General features: G+C 56.5%; 2 protein-coding genes across 8 annotated transcripts in view; both read left to right on the plus strand.

Moving 5' to 3' along the window:
* Window positions 1-10,282, plus strand: part of ALDH4A1 (aldehyde dehydrogenase 4 family member A1) — a 32,707-nt gene extending 22,425 nt beyond the window's left edge. For all 7 annotated transcript variants that reach the window (XM_089900039.1, XM_089900057.1, XM_022552144.3 and 4 more), the window contains 7 exons: window positions 1,940-2,013; window positions 4,461-4,657; window positions 4,788-4,835; window positions 5,639-5,791; window positions 6,554-6,675; window positions 7,862-7,980; window positions 8,794-10,282. In XM_089900039.1, coding sequence (XP_089756165.1) covers window positions 1,940-2,013; window positions 4,461-4,657; window positions 4,788-4,835; window positions 5,639-5,791; window positions 6,554-6,675; window positions 7,862-7,980; window positions 8,794-8,906 — 826 coding nt within the window. In that variant the 3' untranslated portion in view covers window positions 8,907-10,282. The remainder of the gene's footprint in view (window positions 1-1,939; window positions 2,014-4,460; window positions 4,658-4,787; window positions 4,836-5,638; window positions 5,792-6,553; window positions 6,676-7,861; window positions 7,981-8,793) is intronic.
* Window positions 10,283-10,403: 121 nt separating this feature from the next.
* TAS1R2 (taste 1 receptor member 2) overlaps window positions 10,404-22,001 on the plus strand; it is a 31,495-nt gene continuing 19,897 nt past the window's right edge. The window contains 2 exon segments of the mRNA XM_022552145.2: window positions 10,404-19,332; window positions 20,326-20,635. Of these exon segments, the coding sequence (XP_022407853.2) occupies window positions 19,151-19,332; window positions 20,326-20,635 (492 nt within the window). The 5' untranslated portion in view covers window positions 10,404-19,150.

Raw genomic sequence — 22,001 nt, forward strand, 5'->3', positions numbered from 1 at the left:
GGCAGGATATGGTTCGATCACAACTGCTCATTCACTCACTCACTCACTCACTCAGCTGGTGTTGATCGAGCCCCCATGTATACCAGGCTCTGCCGGTGCTAAGACTGGGCAGTGAACACGTGGAGTGGGCAAGGGCCTACCTCTTGGGGGATTTAGTCTTGTGACTATAAGGCCCCATGAGCCTGCTAAGGTGTCTGGACTTTATCCTGAAGATGATGGCAGCCACGGAAAGTTACATGCAGGGGGCGTGGCTTAATCAGACTTCTTTTGTTTCAAACAGGGATTGCAGATGGTAGCTCTCCGGTTGGCCCTGGCAAGTGGCTCTGTTTTCTTTGACTCCTAATAGGGATGGACCAACCTTGTACCATTGGGACAGTTTCATGTAAAAATCCAAATATTGGGCCTCTCTTAAGAACCTGGTCCCACTGGGCCTGCATTTCCATGTGGCACCATTGGCTGGAGGCGGGTGGGAGGTCTCTGGTTCCCCCCATCCTGACAGGCCCTGGGCCTCTGCCTACGTGGACGGCCTCGCTCATTCTCTGTCCGGCCCCTCCGGGCCCCTGCGTGTGCAGCCTCTGATCTAGATGATCGCTCTGGCTACTCTGAGCACAAGTCTCCGGTGGGTAGAAGCAGGAGACAGGTTAGGAGGTGTCCACGTCCGGGGAGGGATGGTGGGCGCCTAAACTCAGGTGGAGTCGTGGGAACGGGGTGAGGTGGGCTGATTCAAGTGAGGAAGTATCAGGGAGACTCGATCACCTGTCTGTGGGGTCAAGGTTGGGGGTGTTCAGTGGGAACATCCAGGCTCGGGGCAGGAGGTGGGCATCGTTCACCAAGGTGGGCAACCCAGTTGGCTGGGCACCTGGGAGCCTAGGGAAGAAGATGAATCACATGGTGGTCACTTTGAGTTTGAGGTCCCCATGGGCCATCTGGCTGGAGATGTTGGGGTCTGCACTCCGGGCCTTCCAGGTATCCTAGGGACACCTGCGGTGGCTTCTCGCCCTCTCTGCCTGGCCTCAGGCTCCCTTGCAACAACAACTCCTGCTAAGGTTTGCCGGGTGGCGGTGGCAGCGTTAGAATTGCTGAGGAGGGCTGTTTTCCAAAAGGCCCGCTCTGCCAGCCACGGGCCCCATGGGTCTCTGCCTATTAGCGGGTGGAGCGGGCCTGGCCCCCATTTGCCATGCTCTGATGAGCAGCGGGCTTAAAGGTAGGAAAGTCATAAATTAGTATTAGCTACTGTGTCGCCAGCTCCCTGGTGATTAGCATTTTTATTGTTTTGTGGTGCTGAGGTTGGTCACACTTGGAGCCCAGGGAGGAGGTAGGGGCCTGAGCTGCCTCTCCCAGGACCCTCTTTGGTTCTCTGGAGCCTGGGCGTGAGCTCGTGGTGCCCCTCGCAGACCACGGTGGTGCCTGTCCCCCATCAGGCACCCATAGCATACCCAGCACTGTCCCAAGCACTTGACTCGCATTAGAGCCGTCACAGAACAGCCCTGCCACGTGGAATTGTTCTTTCCAGTTCCCAGATGTGGCACAGAATTTGAGGCTCACAGAGGTTAAGCGTTGGTCGCAAGATCACACAACCGTGTATGCCTGAGTCAGGACTCAAACCCGGCATGCCCTGGCCTCAAAGCCTGGCCCTTCTCTGCACTATCTTGCCGCCAGGCCTCCCCTTGCTCCCTCCTTGTAGGCCCAGAATGCAGCCCATTTCCAGCTGCTACCACCTACTCGGTTCCCCATCACCATCACCATCACCATCACCACCACCACCACCACCACCGCTGTGACCCCTGCCCGTCTCCTGTGGGGCTGCTGCCCCTAGCACTCCTCCCTGGGCTCTCCAGGCTCTTCCTCTGCTAGGGCCTGCTCCCTAGCCCCCAGGCCCCTCACCCTCTCAGGTGCCTGAGCCCGGCTCCCTAGTCACTGCCCTGTCCTCTGGTTTTAGCACCTTCAAACACCTGTGGAAGCAAGTGGCCCAGAACCTGGACCGGTTCCACACCTTCCCGCGCCTGGCCGGAGGTAAGGGCCCTTCTCCCCGTGCCCTGCCCTACAGCCCTAGGGACCCCTCCCTGCCCTGGCCGCCATGCAAGAAAAGGAGGCGGAGGTGATGCCCCCAGAGGTGGGGCGGCCCTGCAGACGCAGAGAACTCCTTCAGGGTGGAGCCCCTGCTCTGGCACTTACACAGAGCATTTATGCCTCTGAGTGTGCATTTCTCCTTCCATTCATTCATTCATCCATCCATCCTTCAGCAAGTAAATTATTAAGTATGTTCACAGGCACTTTTTGGACACTGGGGATGCAAAAGATGATGAGACCCAGAGACCCAGCCGTTACGAACCTCTATTCCAACAGCGGGAGGCAGACAGTAAACAACTGGATAAATGATGTCAGGGAGTGAGAAGGGCTGTGGATAATTAAAGGAGGGCAAAGAGGTGACAGGCAGGGATCCTCAAGGGCTGGGCGTGGTGGGACTGTGACTTAGGGTGGCTGGTGGGGTGGGAGGCCTCTTCAGGGAGGGAACATTTGAGCTGAAACCTGAGCAATGAAAAGAAACCAGCTTCGCAAAGGTCCAGAGGATGGGCCATCATGGGCACCCGCACTGTCCGCTAGAACTTTCTGCAGTAATGGACATGGGCTGTATCTGTGCTGTCCAATAGTATAGCCTCTCGCCACGTGTGGCCGCAGGGCACTTGAAACGTGGCTGGCATGGCAGAGGAAGTGAAAGTTTGGTTTCATTTAATTTTAATTAATTTGAACTTAAATAGCCACTTGTGGCTGGTGGCTACCCTGTTGCACAGCCCAGATCTAGGCCAAGGAAATGGCAAATGCAGAGGCCATGAGGTGGGAATGAGCTTGTGTTTGAAGAAACAAGGCCAGTGTAGCTGGGGAAGGGAGGGAGGGCGGGTGGCAGGAGATGGTGCTGAGAGGTCAGCAGGGCCAGGTCTTGTCAAAATAATTTTCCCACAAAGAAACAGTTTCATGGTCAAGGATATTTGGAGTGCACTGTGTTTAAAGTAAAACGGATTCCTCACCTGCAGGACTTCTCAGAGCCTTTAATGCACTAATATACGCATTGCTCATCTTCAAGAGCAAAGGCTGATGTGCAGTGTTTCCCAAACTCTTTGGAATACACAACCCTGTTTTGACAGAGGAGCCCCTGGACCATGTTTTTCATGGAACACACTCTGGGAAGACGCTGAGACCTCTCGAGAGGGAGGGCTGTCCAGGCTCACACAGTGCAGTAATGGCAGAGCTGGAGCTGGTGGTTCAGCATTCTTGCTCCTGGGGGTGAAGTGGGGGCTCACAGGGAGACTGGACCCCACGCCTGAGCGGGTGGGAACTTTGTAAAATTTTATTGAAGTATAGTTGAGTTTATAATACTGGGTTAATTTCCACTGTACAGCAAAGTGAGTCAGTTATACGTATACATGGATTCTTTTTCATATTCTTTTCCGTCATGAGTTATCCCAGGATATTGAATCTAGTTCCCTGTGCTCTACAGCAGGACCTTATTGTTTATCCATCCTATATATAATCGTTTGCCTCTTAAGCTGGTGGGAGCTGTGATGGGGGTGTCAGGGCAGGTGACCCTCCTCAGGGCCAGCTGTTGCATCTCCAACTTCCGGTTCCCCAGTGTGCGCCAGTCCAGCCTTCACGAGATGGGGGACAGTGAGTCCCTTGTGTGAGCTGTCCATGGTTTTCTGTTCTGTCTCCTTCCCACCATCTCCCTGAGGGAGAGAGACCACTACTTACTCTACGGCTTCCCCCCTTGAGTATGAGACTTTTATCTCTCTGTGCCTCAGTTTTCTTGTCTTTAAAGTGGGATAATAATGGGAGGCTGCTGTGAGGCTTCAGCGAGACGGAGCCCGAAGTGCTTTGTAACGAGCTGCTAGTAGCTGATGTTTAACGGAGTGAGGAAGCCGAGGCCCCGAGGGTGGGGTGATCTGCCGAGGCTCCCTCATGCCAAGGAGATCGAGGAGGGGTGTCTCCACCGTGGATCAGGAAGAGGGGCCAGCCCTGGCCGTGGACCTGGGGCGGGCCCCTCTCCTCTCGCTGGGTGGGGGTCAGGGGAAGGCTCAGAGGAAGCCGTGCCCACTGCAGGGAGTGGGCCAGCTTTGGGGAGCCTTGGGTTCTGGTCCTTCCTCTGCCTTTATGTTGGGCAGCAGCCCCAGGGCTCAGTTTTCTCATCTGTGAGCTGGGGGAGCTGGTCCTGATGCCCCCTGGTGCCCTTCGCCCTTGCCTGGGCCTCCGTTTTCTCATCCCTAGGGTGGGAGGACAGGCCTGGCTGATCAGTTTCTGGGAGGTTATTGGGCTCCGACTCTGCCTTCTCGTGCCCTTGTCCTGCCAGTACTGGGGCTGGTCGCAGGGCCCTGCGGACGGGTGTGGGCAGTGCGTCGGGCCCCTCGCTGGCCTGGGGAGCCCACCCCCTCCTCATGCTCCTCCACCGCCCCGCCCCACCCCTGAAGAGTGTGGCGGGAAGAACTTCCACTTTGTGCACCGCTCGGCCGACGTGGACAGCGTGGTGAGCGGGACCCTGCGCTCAGCCTTCGAGTACGGCGGCCAGAAGTGCTCGGCCTGCTCCCGCCTCTACGTGCCCCGCTCGCTGTGGTCGCAGATCAAAGGGCGGCTGCTGGAGGAGCGCAGCAGGATCAAAGTGGGCAACGTGAGTGGCGCCGGCCTCCCCGCCATGGCCCAGCGGGGGGCTGATGGGATTGGAGGCTGGTGAGGGGGTGCGGGGAGGGCGCTCCCTTTGTCTCCGACTCTGTCTCCTCCCATGTCTCCCTTGCTTCCAGCCTGCAGAGGATTTTGGGAGCTTCTTCTCCGCCGTGATTGATGCCAAGGTATGAGCAGGAAGCAGGCCGTTCCCGGGGGTCCCGTGCCTGGACTGGGTGGGAGGCGTAGGAACAGCTATAGGGGCGACCCAGACCTGCTGCTTCGAGCAGGGCAGCCTGATAGCCACGCATACACCCGCACCACCCCTGCCAGCTCTGAAAAGGGTGGAGGCATCCGTACCCAGAGGGCAACTCGCCTCCCGCACACCCTGCCCCAGGCTCGACAAGCCCCCTTTAAGTGCCTGTGTTCATACGCACACATACAAACAGGCCTGTACACCGCATGCATCAACCCGAACGCGCACGTACATGCACAGCCGCGAGCACGTTCATTTAGATCTCTGAGTGGGAGCATGCCTGTAGATTCACCCACGTACACACGCACGCCCGCATGCACACATATCCTGCAGAGAAACATTGGTGTACAGGTTCACATGTGTATATAGGCACACTTGTGGGTGTGCACGCACAAACACACATAACAAACACGTCCATATAGTGCAGGCATATGTGTGCCTACGTACGTAAACCTACAAATTCACGGCCATACATGCATATGTGTGCTTGTGATGTTTGTAGTTGTAACACACACACACACACACACACACACAAGCGTGCACATCTGCCCTTGTCTCTGCCCTGGTTCAGCCAGGCCCCGACTTTTGCTGTCAGGGCCCCCTCCCCCCGCTCCCCCCACTTCAGAATTTGGGCCCTTCAGGGACAGGTGTTTGGGGTGAGTGTGTCAGGGGGCTGCTGCTGGGAATGGCCTCCAGCCAGCCCTTGACGCCCCCTACCCCACCCTACTCCCCCAGTCCTTCAGCCGCATCAGGAAGTGGCTGGAGCACGCCCACTCCTCGCCCAGCCTCACCGTCCTGGCTGGGGGCCAGTGTGACGACTCCGTGGGCTACTTCGTGGAGCCCTGCATCATCGAGAGCAAGGACCCCCAGGATCCCATCATGAAGGAGGTGATGGGGCGGGCGGCCCGGGGCCGGGAGGAGGCAGCCTCTCCCCCGAGCATGGCACACGCACAGGGCCCTGGTGCTTCACGGGGCGTCATCCCATCTCGCAGATGTGGAAAGCGAGGCCCTACGAGGGGACCATCTCACACCCGGTGAGAGCAGAGCCAGGCCCTGAGCTAGGGCCTCCTGACCCCAAATCCAGTGCTGTGTCTTCGACACTGCTGACCCGGGCTGGTGTCATGGCACTTGCGCTGTCCGCAGCCACCGAGGTCCCTGCGGCCGTCTCAGTGGCTGGCACTTGTAGACTCTTAACTGTGGGCCGGGCATTTGACAGAGATGAGGTGGGCATATCGTTCCCATTTTACAGATGAGAAACTGAGTCTCCGAGAGGTCAGGGGGGGTCAGGAGGACAGTGCAGGGGTGGGGGTCTTCCCCCAGCCCCTCGATGGCAGAGGGGACGGTGATACCGTCGGGCAATTCCTGGGCCGGCTGTTGCCAGAAGTCTCTCCTTTCCAAGGGCCTGGGCCCTTGACTCTGGGTGTGGGTCTGGCTGGCAGGGAGGCCAGAGACTCCTTGGATCTTCTGCCAGGTTGGGGTGGGGTGGGCCGGGTGGAAGCCAACCCCGAGGGAACCCAGCGGGAGGCAGCGCCTGGCCCTTCCTGCAGGGGCTGAGGAGGGGGATGGGGAGAGGCGGAGGCCAGAGCAGGGAGACGGGAGGCCTCGGGGTGTTGGTCCAGGTGGGGCCTGACCCTGGGGCTTCTCTCCCAGGAGATCTTCGGACCTGTGCTGACCGTGTACGTCTACCCGGATGACAAGTACAAAGAGACGCTGAGGCTGGTCGACAGCACCACGAGCTATGGCCTCACGGGGGCAGTATTTGCCCAGGATAAGTGAGTGGCCGCAGCCCCTCCGCTCTAGTCCTGGTGTCCTGTCCCCATAGGACCCTGCTGTCCCTGGAGACTGCCTCCTGGGCGCTGATCCTAGTAATAATGCTGCCCTTGCTTCTCTCCATTCTCCTCACCTCTGCCCTGACCGGCAGGTAGACACAGGCAGTGGGCTCTTTGTTAAAATGCAGATTCCGGGGCCCCACTCTCGGCTGCTGAATGTAGGTGTCTAGGGGTGGGGCTGGGGAATCGGTGCCTTTGACCTGCTCCCCGGGTCTGATGGGGCTGCAGGGTGGAAGACAGAGGCTCGGGCCCGGGTGCACTGCTTGTCTGGCAGAGGCAGGATTCCAACTTGAGCACCGGGACACTAAACCCGAGGCTTTGCCCTTTCCTTTCTCCGTGGTACTGCTTGTCTCCCTTTGTCTGCCTTTAAGAGTGGAGGGGGGTGGCTTCCCTGGTGGCGCAGTGGTTAAGAATCTGCCCACCAATGCAAGGGACACAGGTTCAAGCCCTGGTCCGGGAAGATCCCACATGCCGCGGAGCAACTAACCCCATGTGCCACAACTACTGAGCCTGCGCTCTAGAGCCCGCAAGCCACAACTACTGAGCCCGCGTGCCATAACTACCAAAGCCTGTGTGCCTAGAGCCTGTGCTCCGCAACGAGAGAAGCCACCGCAATGCGAAGCCCGCGCACCGCAACGAAGAGTAGCCCCTGCTCGACGCAACTAGAGAAAGCCCACGCGCAGCAATGAAGACCCAGTGCAGCCAAAAATAAATAAATAAAATAAATTTTTAAAAAAAGAGAGAAAAAAGAAAACATTGAATTGTTTAAAAAAAAAAAAAAGAGTGGAGGCGGGATTGGAACCTGAGGGGCAGGCTAGGGGTCTGGAGGTTCCCCAGCTCCCAAAGGCAGGAAAACTGGACCGAGATGGGCCACTCCCTCGAGTACGTACAGCCTGAGCCTCATCCAGCCCTCACAGATGCCCTGCGAGGGAGGCGTGCTAACCCCCTTTTCAGAGGAGGAGGCTGAGGCTCAGAGACTCCTGGGAGCCTGTCAAGGGCCCATAGCTGGCGGCTGGCCTCATGCTCACCAGGGTGGCCCATGTGGGCTGGGACGGGGGTGTTGGAGGTTGGCCCTGGATCTGGAATGAGGGTGAGCTGGCCGCCCTCTTACCACTGCCCTGCCTTGTAGGGATGTCGTCCGGGAGGCCACAGAGATGCTGAGGAACGCTGCCGGCAACTTCTACATCAACGACAAGTCCACTGGCTCGGTGGTGGGCCAGCAGCCCTTCGGGGGGGCCCGAACCTCTGGTGAGTGGGGCCCCCTTTCCAGAGGGGGGCCGAGTTCCCGGCGGGAGACCCTCGGTCCTTCATCTCAAGGGTGTTAAGAGGAGCAGCAGTAGCACCATTTACTGAGCACCGTGGGCCGGGCCCTGTGCTAACTCAGTCCTGCCAACAGCCGCCGAAGCCCAGGTGCTGCCATTCTTCTTCCCATTTTATGCAGGGGGAAACTGAGGCCCAGGGAAGTGAAGTGACTTGCCTAAGGGCACATGGCTAGAGAGTGGTGGAGCCGGGATTTGGGTCCCAGCGCCCACACCTTTTACTGTCATACTCCAGGCTACCAAAGTCCATCCCCCTCCTGTTTACAAATAGGGAAACTGAGGGTCGGCGAGGGGCGGTGACTTGCCAGAGTTCCCAAGGGCCGGAAGCCAGGTCTCCCGACTCCCAGTCCAGTGCCCTCCACGGTGCCCCACTGCCTCCCAGACACTTCTTGCAGGTGGGGTGCAGGGACCTGGGGAGCATGGGCGTCCTGCCTGCTCACCAGCTCCTGCCTTGCCCGACCTCCGGCTGAGTGCCCTCCGCACAGATGCGCTCGGGAAACCCTGGCTGCTGTGGCTGTGTTAGGGTTACTTTGGCAATTTGCTGCCCGTGCTGGTGCCCCATTTATTCCTCCTCCCCACTCCTTTTCCCTCTGCCCATGGTGCCCCATTTATTCCTCCTCCCCACTCCTTTTCCCTCTGCCCATGGTGCCCCATTTATTCCATCAGCTCCTCCCCACTCCTTTTCCCTCTGCCCAGAGCCGTTGTATCTTTTTGGAGATAAACAGAGCTGTCTTTTCCACAGGGACTAATGACAAGCCAGGAGGGCCCCACTACATCCTGCGGTGGACGTCACCCCAGGTCATCAAGGAGACCCACAAGCCTCTGGGGGATTGGCGCTACCCGTACATGCAGTGAGCCCCGCTCGGCGCCTCTGCCGTCCACCCGTCTGTCTGTCCAAACGACTGACGTCAGTGCACCCCAGGCCCTCCACCCGCTCCCCACGGGACGACCCTCTTTCTAGGGCCGAGGCCTGCCCCCTGCCCCCCACTGGCCTGGCCTGTCCCACCCTTGGAGTCAGATGCCGGGCTCTGGTTTGAGATTACGCTGTGGGGAGAACAGGGCCGCCACCCTTGACCCCATCGGCTGTCCTAGAAATTCCATCTGGTAGGTGTGACCTTGGTGCCCGGCTGGTTCTCCATATGTCCCCTTCCCTTTCCTCTACACTGTGGCCCAGTGGCTCAGGGACCTGAGGAATGGTGGTAGAGTAGCTCACGGATCCATGGAGGAAAAGGAGGCATCTTGGGGGCCCCTGGCAAACCTCACCACCCACAGAGGCTCCTGGCCTTGGCCCCGGCTTCTCCGGGTGTCCAGGGTCACGTGTGGCCACAGTGGCCTACAGGGCTGGCAAATCGTGGCTGCAGGGCATGGGGGCACCAGCTGGCCTTGCCCCCTGTAGTCCGGGCGGCTCACTAGCTCTTTGCCCAGGTGCGCCTGTACCAGCAGGTACCTGTGCCCAACCAAATGCCTTAGACCCCATGTGCCTTGCTCCAGAGTGCCTGAGCTCACCTGAGACCCACGGATTCCTGGCTATCTCCGTTTGGGGGTCTGAGGGGACTGCTGCAGGCCACCTGCCAAGATGTGGGATGTGCTGGTCCTTTCTGTTTGGGCTGTGAGATTGGCAGACTTTGGGGGGCCCTTCCTGCTGCTTCCCTTAGCTCTCGGGTCCTGCCTCTAGAGCCTGGGGTTTCCTGCAGGAGCTCAGCACCCACTGGCTGTGGTTGAACAGGCCCGGGTACATGTTGCTCCCACCTTCCCCAGCACCCTGAGACCTCTCCTTGGGTCCCCGTCCAGCCCGGGCTGAGGCTTGCCTCTCAAATTATTCCTCCTTTGCATGTCAGTGGCTCTGTGTGGACTGGCCCCTAAGAGGCCTGTTCCTTGACGCAGCCAATCGGTGGACACTTGCAAATGCATCCTGAGTAGATTCTGGTGGCCAGGGTATGAGAAGTGGTGACTGTGGAGGACAGCTTTTAGGGGGCCCCGAAAGGGCTGGACCCTCCTCAAGCACAGCTGGCATGGGACCCCCGCGGGGCTGGAGTGGCCGTTCCCCAAGTGCGCGGTCACACACCTTGGCCCCCGGTCAGGGGTGGGTCCTGATGCTGCCCGGGTTGTTTCCCACAAGGGGCCAGGTCAGGCGGCGGGGGGCTGGAGGTGTTCCTGATTCTACTGGTTCTACACTGTGAGGTGGCAATAGGATCTGCCTGATGCCACCTAATAAAATGCCTCTTACTTAACCAAGTCGGTGGTCTTTCTGGTGGGGTTGGTGGGGACTGGTCACCTTCTACATCCGACGGAGTTGCCAGTGTGTCATTAGGTGTCAGGAGGGCAGTGCCCTTGGTGTGATGGAAGGAAGGGTGAGCACTGATGCCGGGAATCCCTGCTGTGGGTGGCAGGAACTCTGGCGCCGGAGGGCCTGGGTTCAAATCCCGGCTCCAAAAAGTTGTGCAATCTCTCTGACCCTCTGTCTCTTCATGTCTTAGATGGAAATAACCACACACACACACACACACACGCACGCACATGTGTGCACTCACATGCACACAGGTTGTCTTGAGAATTCAATGAGTTAATTCATATAAGTGCTCAGATAGGTAATGATTCAACAATGTAACCCATTTATCCATGTTATAACAACCACTGTTATGTACTGTGATAGTTAAGTTTATGGGTCAACTTGGCTGGGCTATGGTGCCCAGATATCTACGTAAGCATTATTCTGGATGTTTCCATGGAGGTGTTTTTTTGGATGAGAATAACATTTAAATCAGTGGACTTTGAGGAAAGCAGATCGCCCTCCATAATGTGGGTGGGCCCCATCCAATCAGTTGAAGGCCTTAACAGAACAGACACTGGTCTCCCCCAAGCAAGAAGGAATTCTGCCAGTGGCTGCCTTTGGACTCAACTGCAACTTCCTGCGTCTCTGGCCTGCTGGCCGGCACTACAAATTCTGAACTTAACAGCCTCCATGATCACGTGAGCTACTTCGTTACAATAAATCTCTCTCCCTGTGTCTGTCTCTCTACGCCTCATAGAGGTTCTGCTTCTCTTCAGAACCCTGAGCCATACACGTGCCAAAGACTATGCGTATGTTTTCTCACTCACAAGTCTTAGGAAGAGCTGCTGTGCTCCCATTTCGCAGGTGAGGGCCCTGGGGTGTAGAAAGGTGAAGGGACTTGCTGAGGGTATGCTATCAGTGGGGTGGAAACCCAGGTCCGTCTGATTCCAAAACCCGTTCTCTCTCTTCCACCCAGATGTCCACACATGGCTCGCAAAGATCGGCTCAGTTGGCCAGGTGACATGGCAGGGAGCAACCGTGGCCAGTTAGCTTGAGCCTGGAATCCGTGGGTCTAAACCCACCTGGGCCAGCTGACTTGGAGGGGAAGACACGTGTGTCCTGACCTGTCTCCAACCACAGGTAATGTAAACAGAGCTGGTCCTGAACCACACAGACGCCACCCTGTCCGAGGGTCCATTGGTTAGGGCTGTTGGCTGGAGGCTCTCAGAGCTGTGGGGAGGGAAGGGGACCCAACTCCGGGCAGAACCCGTGCCCTGGCTCACCCAGGGGCTGCTACTGATTTGTGCCAAAGGGGGCTTGAGTCAGGGACAAAGGGCAGCCCCCAGAGTGCTCTGGCTGGAGCTCACGGAAGGAAAGGGAGGCAGCTGCCTTTTGTCGTTGGGGGATACATAGGCCTCGTTAACGTTGCTGAGTGGAGTGACTTATTCAAGGTCACGCTGAGACAGCCGCAGAGCTGGCTGATGACTGGTAGTGTTTTACCTACCTAGTCTCAGAGCCTTGACATTGACCTTACCAGGTAACTATTACAACATTCTATGGAAGGGCTATGGAGTTCAGAGGTAGAATGACAAGCCCAAGGTCACATAGCTGGTTAGTAAAGGGCTGGGTTAGAGCCCAGGGCTACGGGTGCCACAGCCCATGGTCCTTGCCACCTGCTCCATCAGGTCCCCGACTCCCAGGGACCTATGCCTCCCAGGAGCTATGCCTCTACCAGTGTCATTTTATCCTGGTGCCTCTGACCCCACTGAACGAGGTCAGGGGGTGGCTCAAAGCTATCGTTCACTCTGTTCTGTCTGCCCTCCCTTGTCCCCCAGACGTGGGGCTGGTGGCTCCCAAAGGCCCAGTGCCCACCCGGGTGATCGAGGCCTCTTTGCATGGTCACTGCAGTAAGTCCCCATGTCCACGGTGGCCCAAGGAGCCTCTTCATTTCCCTGCTGTGGCCGGGGGCCCAGCCGCAGGCCTGGGCTGGAGCGTGAACCATTTGACTGAGGCTGGATGTCCCTGCCACCGCGGTGCCGCCAGTGGGGCGTGCATGCTAAAGAAATGAGGGGCCACCAGTGCCCTGGTCGCCAGGCAGACCTGGAGCTCCTGGGGGGCAAGAGGAAGCAGCAGGGTGCAGACCCACACTCTTCACAGAGTCACGCCTTCATTTTCATTAATTCCCCTACCGACACATTCGTTATCACAGTTCCTGTAGGTCCTCTGTCTAGAGGCGGCGTAGGAGATAGTAAGAGTCACCATTACTTGAACGCAGGCTGTGTGCCGGGCGTTGCGCTAAATGCTTTAGACGTCACACCCTCGGATCCTCATCGCAGCCCCCGAAGGGACATCCGTTAGTCCCATTTCACAGACGAGGAGACTGAGGCACGCATGGGTGAAGTAACCAGTGCACCAGTAGGAGGTGACTGCCTGAGTTTCTGTTTCTCATGTCTGCCTGCCTGGGCACTGAGCACGGCCTTGATGTCCTGCCTTAACCCCTCTTACCTGTGCCTTGGCCTCCCCACTCTCAGAGTTGACGTTTCTGTGGGAGCTGAGGATCGAATGACATGTTTTAGAACAAAATGCCAGGTCCCGTGCCCTGCAGAGTGAGATGCTCAGTGAGTGAGAACTTACCTTCGCCCACCCTCTCAATACCCTCATCCTGGATGCCTGTGCCCAGGAAGGAGATGAAGCTGGGCTTCCCTGAGCACCTATCCATGGGCAGGTGCTCCTGCTAATTAGCTTGGACCACACCAGCCTGGGAGGGAGGGAGTAGTATTTTGGCCCCATTTCACAGATGAGGAAACGGAGGCTTAGGGAGCCTCAGGGAGACTTGTTCAGTAAGCGACAGGTACAGGGGCAAGAGCTGGCTATACCAGCACCCCCTTGTCCTGGTCCCTCGAAGGAATGCAGCAGCTTCTGGGTGGGAGCCATCCAGCAGGTGGATGGGAGTAGGTGTGGCTGACACTGGCTCCAGACATAGCCAGCCTTGTCCCCCTCCCCCGGGTTGTTGACAGCCACCCTGGATGGTGGAGCAGGTACCATATGACCCTAGGTGCCGGGGTACATGAGCATTCTGTTCTGGGGCTCTGCCATGCCCTCCCTCCAGGCCCCAGGTGCGTGGCAGGTACTCTTCAGTCTCGTGAGCATTTGGTGCACAGAGGCCAGGGCGAAACGAGGGAGCTGATGTTCTGCCGGGCACCTGCTTGGTGAGGTGCATCCGGGCAGGTGTTGTCGGAAGGAGAGTGAGGCTTGTGGAGAGATCTGAGTCTTAGGAAGGAGAGTCATACAGAATCATAGACCCTAGCCCTTTACTGGGCCTAGAACCGAGGGTCCCATGCCAGTTCCGTACTAGGACAAAAGCCATCAACACTGTAACGTAATATTCACTATCATGTATGAGGTAGGTGCTTGATGTATTCATCCCATTTAATCACCCTTGTTTGAGGTGGCTGTGCGCATTTTACAGGCGAGGAAGCTGAGCGGAGTTAGGGCCTGCTGGTTGGCCCCTGTCCAGTGGTGCGGGTGGGGCCGTCCAGAGCCCCACAGAACAGGACCAGCCCCCTTCCCCATCCCAGCCCTTTATGCTCCCTTTAGCGACTATCACCTTTTGGGCTCTTATTGGGCTTGTGGTTGTTTGGAATCTTCAGATCTTTTTCTGAATGAGACAAAGCTGGCTTGCGTGGATCTCTGGACTCAAGAAGGTGTCCCAACCACAGCAGAGTCCCTCCTTCAGGCCTTAGCTGACCCCTAGGTCCCCAGCTTCTAGGGGTCACCCTACCCATTACACTTTTGACATCTCAGAGGGGTGACCAATGAGGCTGGGTCCTCTGATAACCAGCTCTGAGGCCTATCCTGTGCCCTCTTCCAAGGTGTCTCTGAACCAAGCCAGCTGGCTCAGGGGCTGTGCAGCTCCCAGACCCTCCTTGGGGAAGCCCTGCCTGCCTACCCCTGTTCTACCCTCAGCTGGATTGGAGCTAGGTTTCCAGCTGCCCAATTTTGTCCTGGAGGAGGCAGTACTGGTAGGAAAGAGACAGGGGAAATGGTGGGTGGGGCACAGAAGCAAACAGGATGTACAAAGGTGGGGTAGGGGAGAGAAGCCGATGCAGCACCCAGTCCCTGGGGTCATGCCCCTTTTGGGGGCTCCCCCCTGCACTCTAGGCCCCTCCAACCACCATGGCGGGGAGAGGGAGGAAGTTCAGGGCGGCCCCCTCCTGCCCAAAGCAAACATGGCTAGTTCCTTTCTATAAGCACCCAGGGAAGCAGATGTAAGGCAAATGGGCAGCATCTCCCGGGCCCCTATTTCCATGGCTCGCCCCTGCCCCATGAACTTTGCATAAGTCTGTCATGGTTCTCCATCACCTTGGCAACCAGTAGCCACACAGGTGTGATCATGGGGACCTCGGGCCCTGGACTGGGCCGTGAGGATGGCAGTGTGTTCAGCCTGGGCCACCGTGGGGCATGTGCTCTGGGTGCAGCCCTGAAGGAGAACTGCAGGGCCTTGGTGTTCCTGGACATTTGTTCTCAGGGCAGCCAGTGCCCTAGCCTCACCCACTTGCCCTTCTTAGGTGATGTCAAGGCTAGAGGGGACCGCGGAGATCATCCAGCCCAGGGCATCTCAAGGGTCACGGACTGAGCCTTGTGTCTTCCTGGATCTGGGCGCACGGCTGCATCTGTCAGTGTGTGTATTAGTGTCCAGGGTTTTCATCAGAATCTCAAAAGGATCCTTGCCCCTGAAATGTTAAGAAGCACCGAGTCCATTTTACAGGTGGGGAGACTGAGGCCCAGAGAATGGAAGCCACTTGTGTGAGGGCAGCCTTCAGGTTGGGGCAGAGCTGAACCAGAAGCCAAGACTTCTGACTTTCTATCCAGAGCTCCTTCTTCAGATTTTAGTCTTCAGAGAAGATCATCCATCTGGACTAATAGCCCCCACTAAGCAGGGGGACCCCATCATTCCTTCCTCATTGGAGTGCCTTGGCCAACACCATTCCCATGACCCCCCATTAGGGTCTTGGATTCCTCCAATCCACATACTTGCCATGTGGCTTTGAATAAGTTACTGTCCCTCTCTGAACCTCAGTCTCCTCATCTGAAAAATGGAGAGATAATAACAGCACCTCAAAAGGTAGTGAGAATAAAACGGGATGGCAGCCTGGCATAGAATGAGCCCTGCAAACGTGTTAATGATAGAAATAACTTGTGCTCATTATCCCCATCCTCCTCCCATTCTTCGTGGCACAGACGCTGCCTCCCCCGTGGAGCTCTTGGCTGGCCCACACCTTCCCTCCTCCTTACCCCTTCTTGGCAACCAGCACAGCGTGGGTCATCATAGAGCTGTCCCGACATGCTTTTGACTTGATTGGAGCCCAGGGGAAATCCACCTGCTTTTCCGGCCCTTTGGCGACTGGCCCTCTCTGGGCCTCAGTTTCCCCATCTGTATAATGGGTAGGTTTGTGGAGCTCTGCAGACCCTCTCAGCTCTGATACAATACGCCACACTATGGATGGCCCTGGTGCCCCTGGCATCTTCCAGCATGTGCTGCCTTCACGAGCACATGGCCCTGATTTCTGTCTCCAGACCGCAAGCCGTATCCCTAGTGTGTCCTGGCTGTGTCCCTTGTGCCCCACCCAGCCCTGGCACATAGTGGGCTCTGCTAGTGCCCTCTGGATACATGGTTTTCTCAGCCACTCTTGTCCTCCACAACGCCACACCCAGGGGGCTCCAGTTAACTTAGATGCTCTTTTTCTCTACCAACCCCTTACCCCCAAGCTTTGCTAAATAATCTGACTTGACTGGGAGCCTCCAGAACATTCCAGGGCCACCCAGCAACTGGCATCTTTATTCTCCCTCTTCAAACTGACGCACACACTCATTGTGCCTGGAACTGGTCCTTCACCAACACCTTGGCCTTGAGGTGGGACCTGCACTGGGAGAGGGCGGCACCAGTCCCCACCCCCGTGGTGGGTGTAGCTCCTGAGGGCAGAACACACCCAAATCAGACAGTACAGGGTTGAGAGCTTGGCAGCTTGGGTCTAAATTCTAGTGTCATTGGGAATTCCCTGGCGGTCCAGTGGTTAGGACCCGGTGCTTTCACTGCTGTGGGCCCGGGTTCAGTCCCTCATCCGGGAACTAAGATCCCGCAAGCTGTGCGGTGCGGCCAAAAAAATTAAAATAAATAAATTCTAGCGTCACTCCCTATTAAATGTGTGCTTTTCGGCAAGTTGCTTAACTGTTCAGCTTCAGTTTCTTCACTTTAAAAATGGGAGTAATAATGGCTGCTTTGCAGGGTAGCTAAACGATATGATGCACAAAAAGTGCTTGGCACTGTGCCTGGCATACGATACACCCCAGAAAAGTGCTGTTTAGTTATTGTCTTCACGGCTCCCTAAGTATCTGGCCGGGCAGAGGACAGTGGTCTCGGGGGCTCCTAGAACGCCACCAGGGACCGCGTTCCAAGGAGGCCAATGTGGCTGTAGTTTGGGGCACACAGCGCAGGAGAGAGCAGGCGGGGCAGGATGCGTGAGCTGGGGCCAAGCTGGGGAGGCCTTGAAAGCCAAGGCCAGGAGCTCGGCTGTGATCCTACAGCAATGTGGAGTCCCAGGGGGCGTTAGAGCCAAGCTGTGATAGACTCAGAGCTGTCCTTCAGGGATTTAAACTGTCAACCTGAGGCAGACGGGGAGGTCCAGACAGGAAGTTATAAGGGTCTGAGCTTGGGGTGTGGCAAAAGGGGGAGGAGTCTGGAGAGAACCGATAGACACTGTGAATTAGTGCTGGGGCTTTTGACCTGCTGACACGGAGGGTGAATAAGTTCCAAAGAGGACCTCCCCATTGTACAGATGAGGAAACTGAGGTCAGGAGAGGGGAGAGCTAGGACCAGAACCCACACCTCCAGACATCCCATGCAGGGCTCTTCCTTTCATTCTATGGGTTGGATCTCCCCACCCCCCACTGTTTGACATACACCCAGAGAGGGCCAGGGCCAGGCCCCAAATCACGCAGCAAATCCTGCATCTTTCCACAGCACCCAGAGGCCTCCCCCTGTTGTTTTCAATGTCTGTGGGTTGACTCCACCCCAGGGGAGGTCAGGGGCGAGGGAGGGGGTGCTCCCTCTGGAGTTGCTAAATTCACAGCCAGTATCTTTCAGGGTAACTTCGAGAAGATTTGGGCTCTTTCAGCTGGGCTCAGAGCCCGGGGTGCCCCCCAGGGCAGTTCATTTCATTACAAGAAAGGACAATCTCGCACTCTGGCAAATTTACCTTTCTCCAGGGTCTGCCCTGCACCCCGCCGTTCACACATGCCTTCTTATTTAATCCCCACACCGATCTCATGAGGCTAGAATTATTATTCCTATTTCAGTAGCAAACAGAGGCTCAGAGAGCTTAAGTAACCTGCCCATTCTCACACAGCACACAGAGCTGATGTCCAGTCCAGGCCGGCTGGACATGCTGCCTCAATGTTCCTCGAGTGTAGACACACATGTCAGCAGGAGCTGGTCAATGATGTAGGTCTGTCACCAGGGGCGCAGTGCTGATACAGGTGGAAGAGTCACTGCAACGCAGAGCAGAAGTTGTTCCCGTGAACTGGCACCAGGAAAGGGTTCTAGGAGGAGGTGAGGCTCCAACTGGCCCTTGAAGGAGGATCAGGGTTTGGCAGGGGTGGGCAGGGGGACAGTACTGAGTTTCCAATCCCCTTATTGTCCCTTGGAGCCTCCTCCCACCATAAGCCTGGGCTCCAGGAGCAGCATTCAGGCCTGTGACATATCCACCTAGGCTGGGCGTTTTATAGCAGGCCCCCAAGGCTCCTGCTAGGCCATGTTGTTGGGTCAGGAAAGGACCAAAACAGCATTCTGTGGACAAGGGTCTTTGATTAAAACAGTCCCTGATCTGCTGGAGCCGTCTCCCTCCATTCCACTCCTTGGGGGCAGTCACCTTCAACGTTAGGAATTTTCAACTTTCCTTTCTGCCAACACCCCTGGCCCTGGGTCCTGGATCCAAGGGGGGATACCTAGAGAGGGCTCCCTCTGCAGAGGTGATGATGGATTATTGGGCTGACAGATGTGGGAGCCCACTCCCACTTCCCAATCTCTTTGCCGCTGTTCTGCTACTTTGACCAAAAGCAAGGTGCTCGCGATGTAATATGGCATGGAGGTTAAGAGCCAGGCCCTGAGGTCTGGCTGTGTGATTTGAATCGCAGCTCTGCTTGTTGTGCAACCGACACTGAGTTTCTTACCTTCTCTGTGCCTCAGTTTCCTCACCTGTGAAATGGGGTTAGTAATAGTCCTAGTTACTGTGAGTGTTAAATGATGGTGAGTGACAAGCACTCAGCGTGATGCCTGGTTCTTAGAATCAGTGGCTGCTGTTTTGGAACAACTACTATGGGTCAGGGGCGGGACACACGACCACGTGCCAGCCCCAACTTGGTCAGGCTCTGGAGTGTGGGCTCCCTTTGCCCCCCTACTCTGTCTCCTGATGGGAGCATCTGTGTCCTTTACTCCCAAATGCTTGAAACATCAGGGAGATGTGACCTGACCTCATCTAAATGGCAGAAGGTGTAGGTGTGGCCAGGTTAGCAGGACATGCTCTGTCTACTGCCAGATGGGGCTCTCCTGGACCATCCAGGCTCTGCTGTGCCCTAAGAAGGGATCATCCTCATTCCAGCCTCCTCCCCTTCCTTCAGAGCCCTCAAACTTCTCTGCCTGTCCCAGGTGCTTTCCTGCTCCTTGGACAGTGACAGGACCCATATGTAAATGTCTGCGCAAATCCCCTGGGGTTAGGTTGCCAGCTCTCCAGGGAGGCAAAGCCACCTCTGGGACCTCCACTTCACAGCCATGGGAGCCCAGGGCAGGGTGGTCTGCTCCCTGATCTTCCTGCTGCGGGCCCTGGCTGAGCTGACTGAGAACTCGGAGTTCTACTTGCTTGAGGATTACCTCCTGGGTGGCCTCTTCACCTTCCATGCCAACGTGAAGGGCACTGTCCACCTCAACTACCTGCAGGTGCCCAGGTGCAATGAGTGAGTCTCCAGTGTGAGGCTGGAAGTGATGGTGGGGGCGGGGTGGGAGCCGAGGCTGGTCCTGTGGCCCTGGGGAGGCCAAGCCAAGACCAACGGGTCAGAATGCGTCTCCTCATTCATTGCCAAGCCCCCATCCTGGATGCACCCCACTGGCTCTCAGGGAGGCCCAGCACAGTCCGCCTTATTAAAATCTATGGCGACTATGTCCTGAAATTTTGAAACCTGGTGTCTTAATGTCACGTCTCTTACTAAAGAGTTATGGGATGTTTGAGCCTAGAGGGGTCTTAGAGGCCATCAAAACCAACCCCCTTCCCTCTGGCAGCAGTGGGACTCCCAGTGAGTCCATGCCAAGACCCGACTGTTATACCTTTGGGAGGCAGGTTGTCAGACTGGAAGGAAAGTTTGTATTTCCCCAGGGCTGTGGTTGGGTGGGCAGGGGTGTTTCCAGGACTAGGGGGGCTTTCCTCTGCACTCCATCCCCTGTGAACCCACTGGGGTGGCAGCATCGTTCAGAGATTGAGTGGGCCACCTTCAGGCAGGCATGAAGGCTGGGATACTGGAGCCAGCCTGGGCTTATAAAATAGTGATCTTGTGCAGAGAGGGCGAGGCATTCTGAGAAAGAGAGAAGGGAAGGAAGGAGAGTGCAAAGATGATTAAAGCCTGGCTATAAGAAATGAAGCATTTATAAGATGTTGGGGAAGATTATATGCTGGCTTGAGAGTGGTCAGGGTGAGGGTACTAAGCATGTTGTATATTTTGATGCTTCTGGTGATGGTGGAGCGGCTGTGAGATGATGGTGGTGATGGAAGTGATGGCGATGGTGAAATGATGTGGTAAAAATGCCAGAACCCTCTGGAGTGGTTCCTTCTTGGGCGATGCCTTGGCTTTCCTACTGCAGGCAGGAGGGACAGGCTGGCTCTCCCCTCCCCTCCCCTCCCCTCACCTCCTCACTCTGGACCCGTTGCCAACCCCACCCTACTGCAGCCTCTCCAGGTATGAGATGAAGGTGCTGGGCTACAACCTCATGCAGGCCATGCGCTTTGCAGTGGAGGAAATCAACAATGACAGCAATGACAGCAGCCTGCTGCCCAGTGTGCTGCTGGGCTATGAGATGGTGGACACCTGCTACATGTCCAACAACATCCATCCTGTGCTCTACTTCCTGTCACAGGACGACTATTTCCTGCCCATCCAGGAAGACTACAGCCACTACATACCCTGTGTGGTGGCCATCACCGGCCCTGACAACTCCGAGTCCCCCATGACTGTGGCCCACTTCCTCTCCCTCTTTCCCCTTCCACAGGTGAGGCCCCTGGGCCCTGGGAGAAGGGGCTGGGAAGGAGGGTAGCCGAGCGCTTTTCCTGAGGGCTCAACACCCCCACCCGTCCCGGGGGTGTTGGATTGGGGAGCAGAAGCAAGGTCAGGACATCCACCCCAGCCCTGGCAAGGTAGCCAGCCTATCGGTTAAGAGCTCAGGCTTTGGAGGCAGAAAGACCTCGGTGTGCATCTTGCCTCTGAGTCTTGGCCAGTGTGAGGCCTTGAGCCAACCTCTTAACTTTCCCAAGCCTCAGTTTCCCCATCTCTAAAGTGGGATGATAAGAGTCCCATCCTTGGACTGTCTGAAGATCAAAGCGTTCAATTTAGGTAAGAATTTCTAGTGCACAATAGGTAGTCAATAATGTTACTGTTGTTACGTGAAGCATCTTGCGCGAGGATAAAAACTCAGAAAGCGCTCAATGTTATCCTATATAATTGCCTAGCACAGAATCTGCGTCACAGCAGGTCCTCAAAAAAGTGCTATAGAATTACTACTGCTATTCTAACTATTTTCACCATCGTGATCAAAAAGGCGTAGTCCAGAAGTGGCATAAGATATCTGCTCATTAAAGAGCAGCTAGCACAAGACTTGGCCCGCAGTGGGTAGTTACAAATACTGTAATTTTTTTTTTTTTTTTTGCGGTACACGGGCCTCTCACTGCTGTGGCCTCTCCCGTTGCGGAGCACAGGCTCCGGACGCGCAGGCTCAGCGGCCATGGCTCACGGGCCCAGCCGCTCCGCGGCATGTGGGATCTTCCCGGATCGGGGCACGAACCCGTGTCCCCTGCATCGGCAGGCGGACTTTCAACCACTGCGCCACCAGGGAAGCCCCAAATACTGTAATTTTTGCTGTTGTTTTTATTATATCAAGCACCAAGGATCTGACTCAGAGTAGGTGCTCAATCAGTGTTAATATTCTTATGTGAAGAATCTAGTCTGGGACTGAAGTAATTCTTTCATTCATTTAACAAATATTTATGGAGCACCGACTGTGCCAGGTCTTGCTGTAGGTGTTGGGGATGCAGCTGGGGAAATGCACAGAAGTTTGCCCTCATAGAGTTTATCTTCCAGTGGGGAGAGACAGACGATCGATGTAAATAAGTATGTGATATAGGATGATAGGAAGTGAGACGTGAAATGGATAAAAGGAAAAGTCAGGTCAAGGTTAAGGGAGGTGGGGCACGTCGGCAGCCAGGCGGAGTGGGTACAGGGAGATTGGATGGAGGCTTGAAGGGGCTGGAGGAGGAAGAGCAGCCTCCACGACAAGGGGTCAGCAGATGCAGAGGCTGGGAGGTGGCTGGTGTGTCCATGGAACTGGGTGAGCAGAGCTGGGACTAGTGGGAGAGAAGGAG

This window comes from Delphinapterus leucas, chromosome 1, assembly GCF_059928025.1.
Source record: "Delphinapterus leucas isolate spDelLeu-1000000601 "Yukka" chromosome 1, BTC_Dleu_Yukka2, whole genome shotgun sequence".
Classification (NCBI taxonomy): domain Eukaryota; kingdom Metazoa; phylum Chordata; class Mammalia; order Artiodactyla; family Monodontidae; genus Delphinapterus; species Delphinapterus leucas.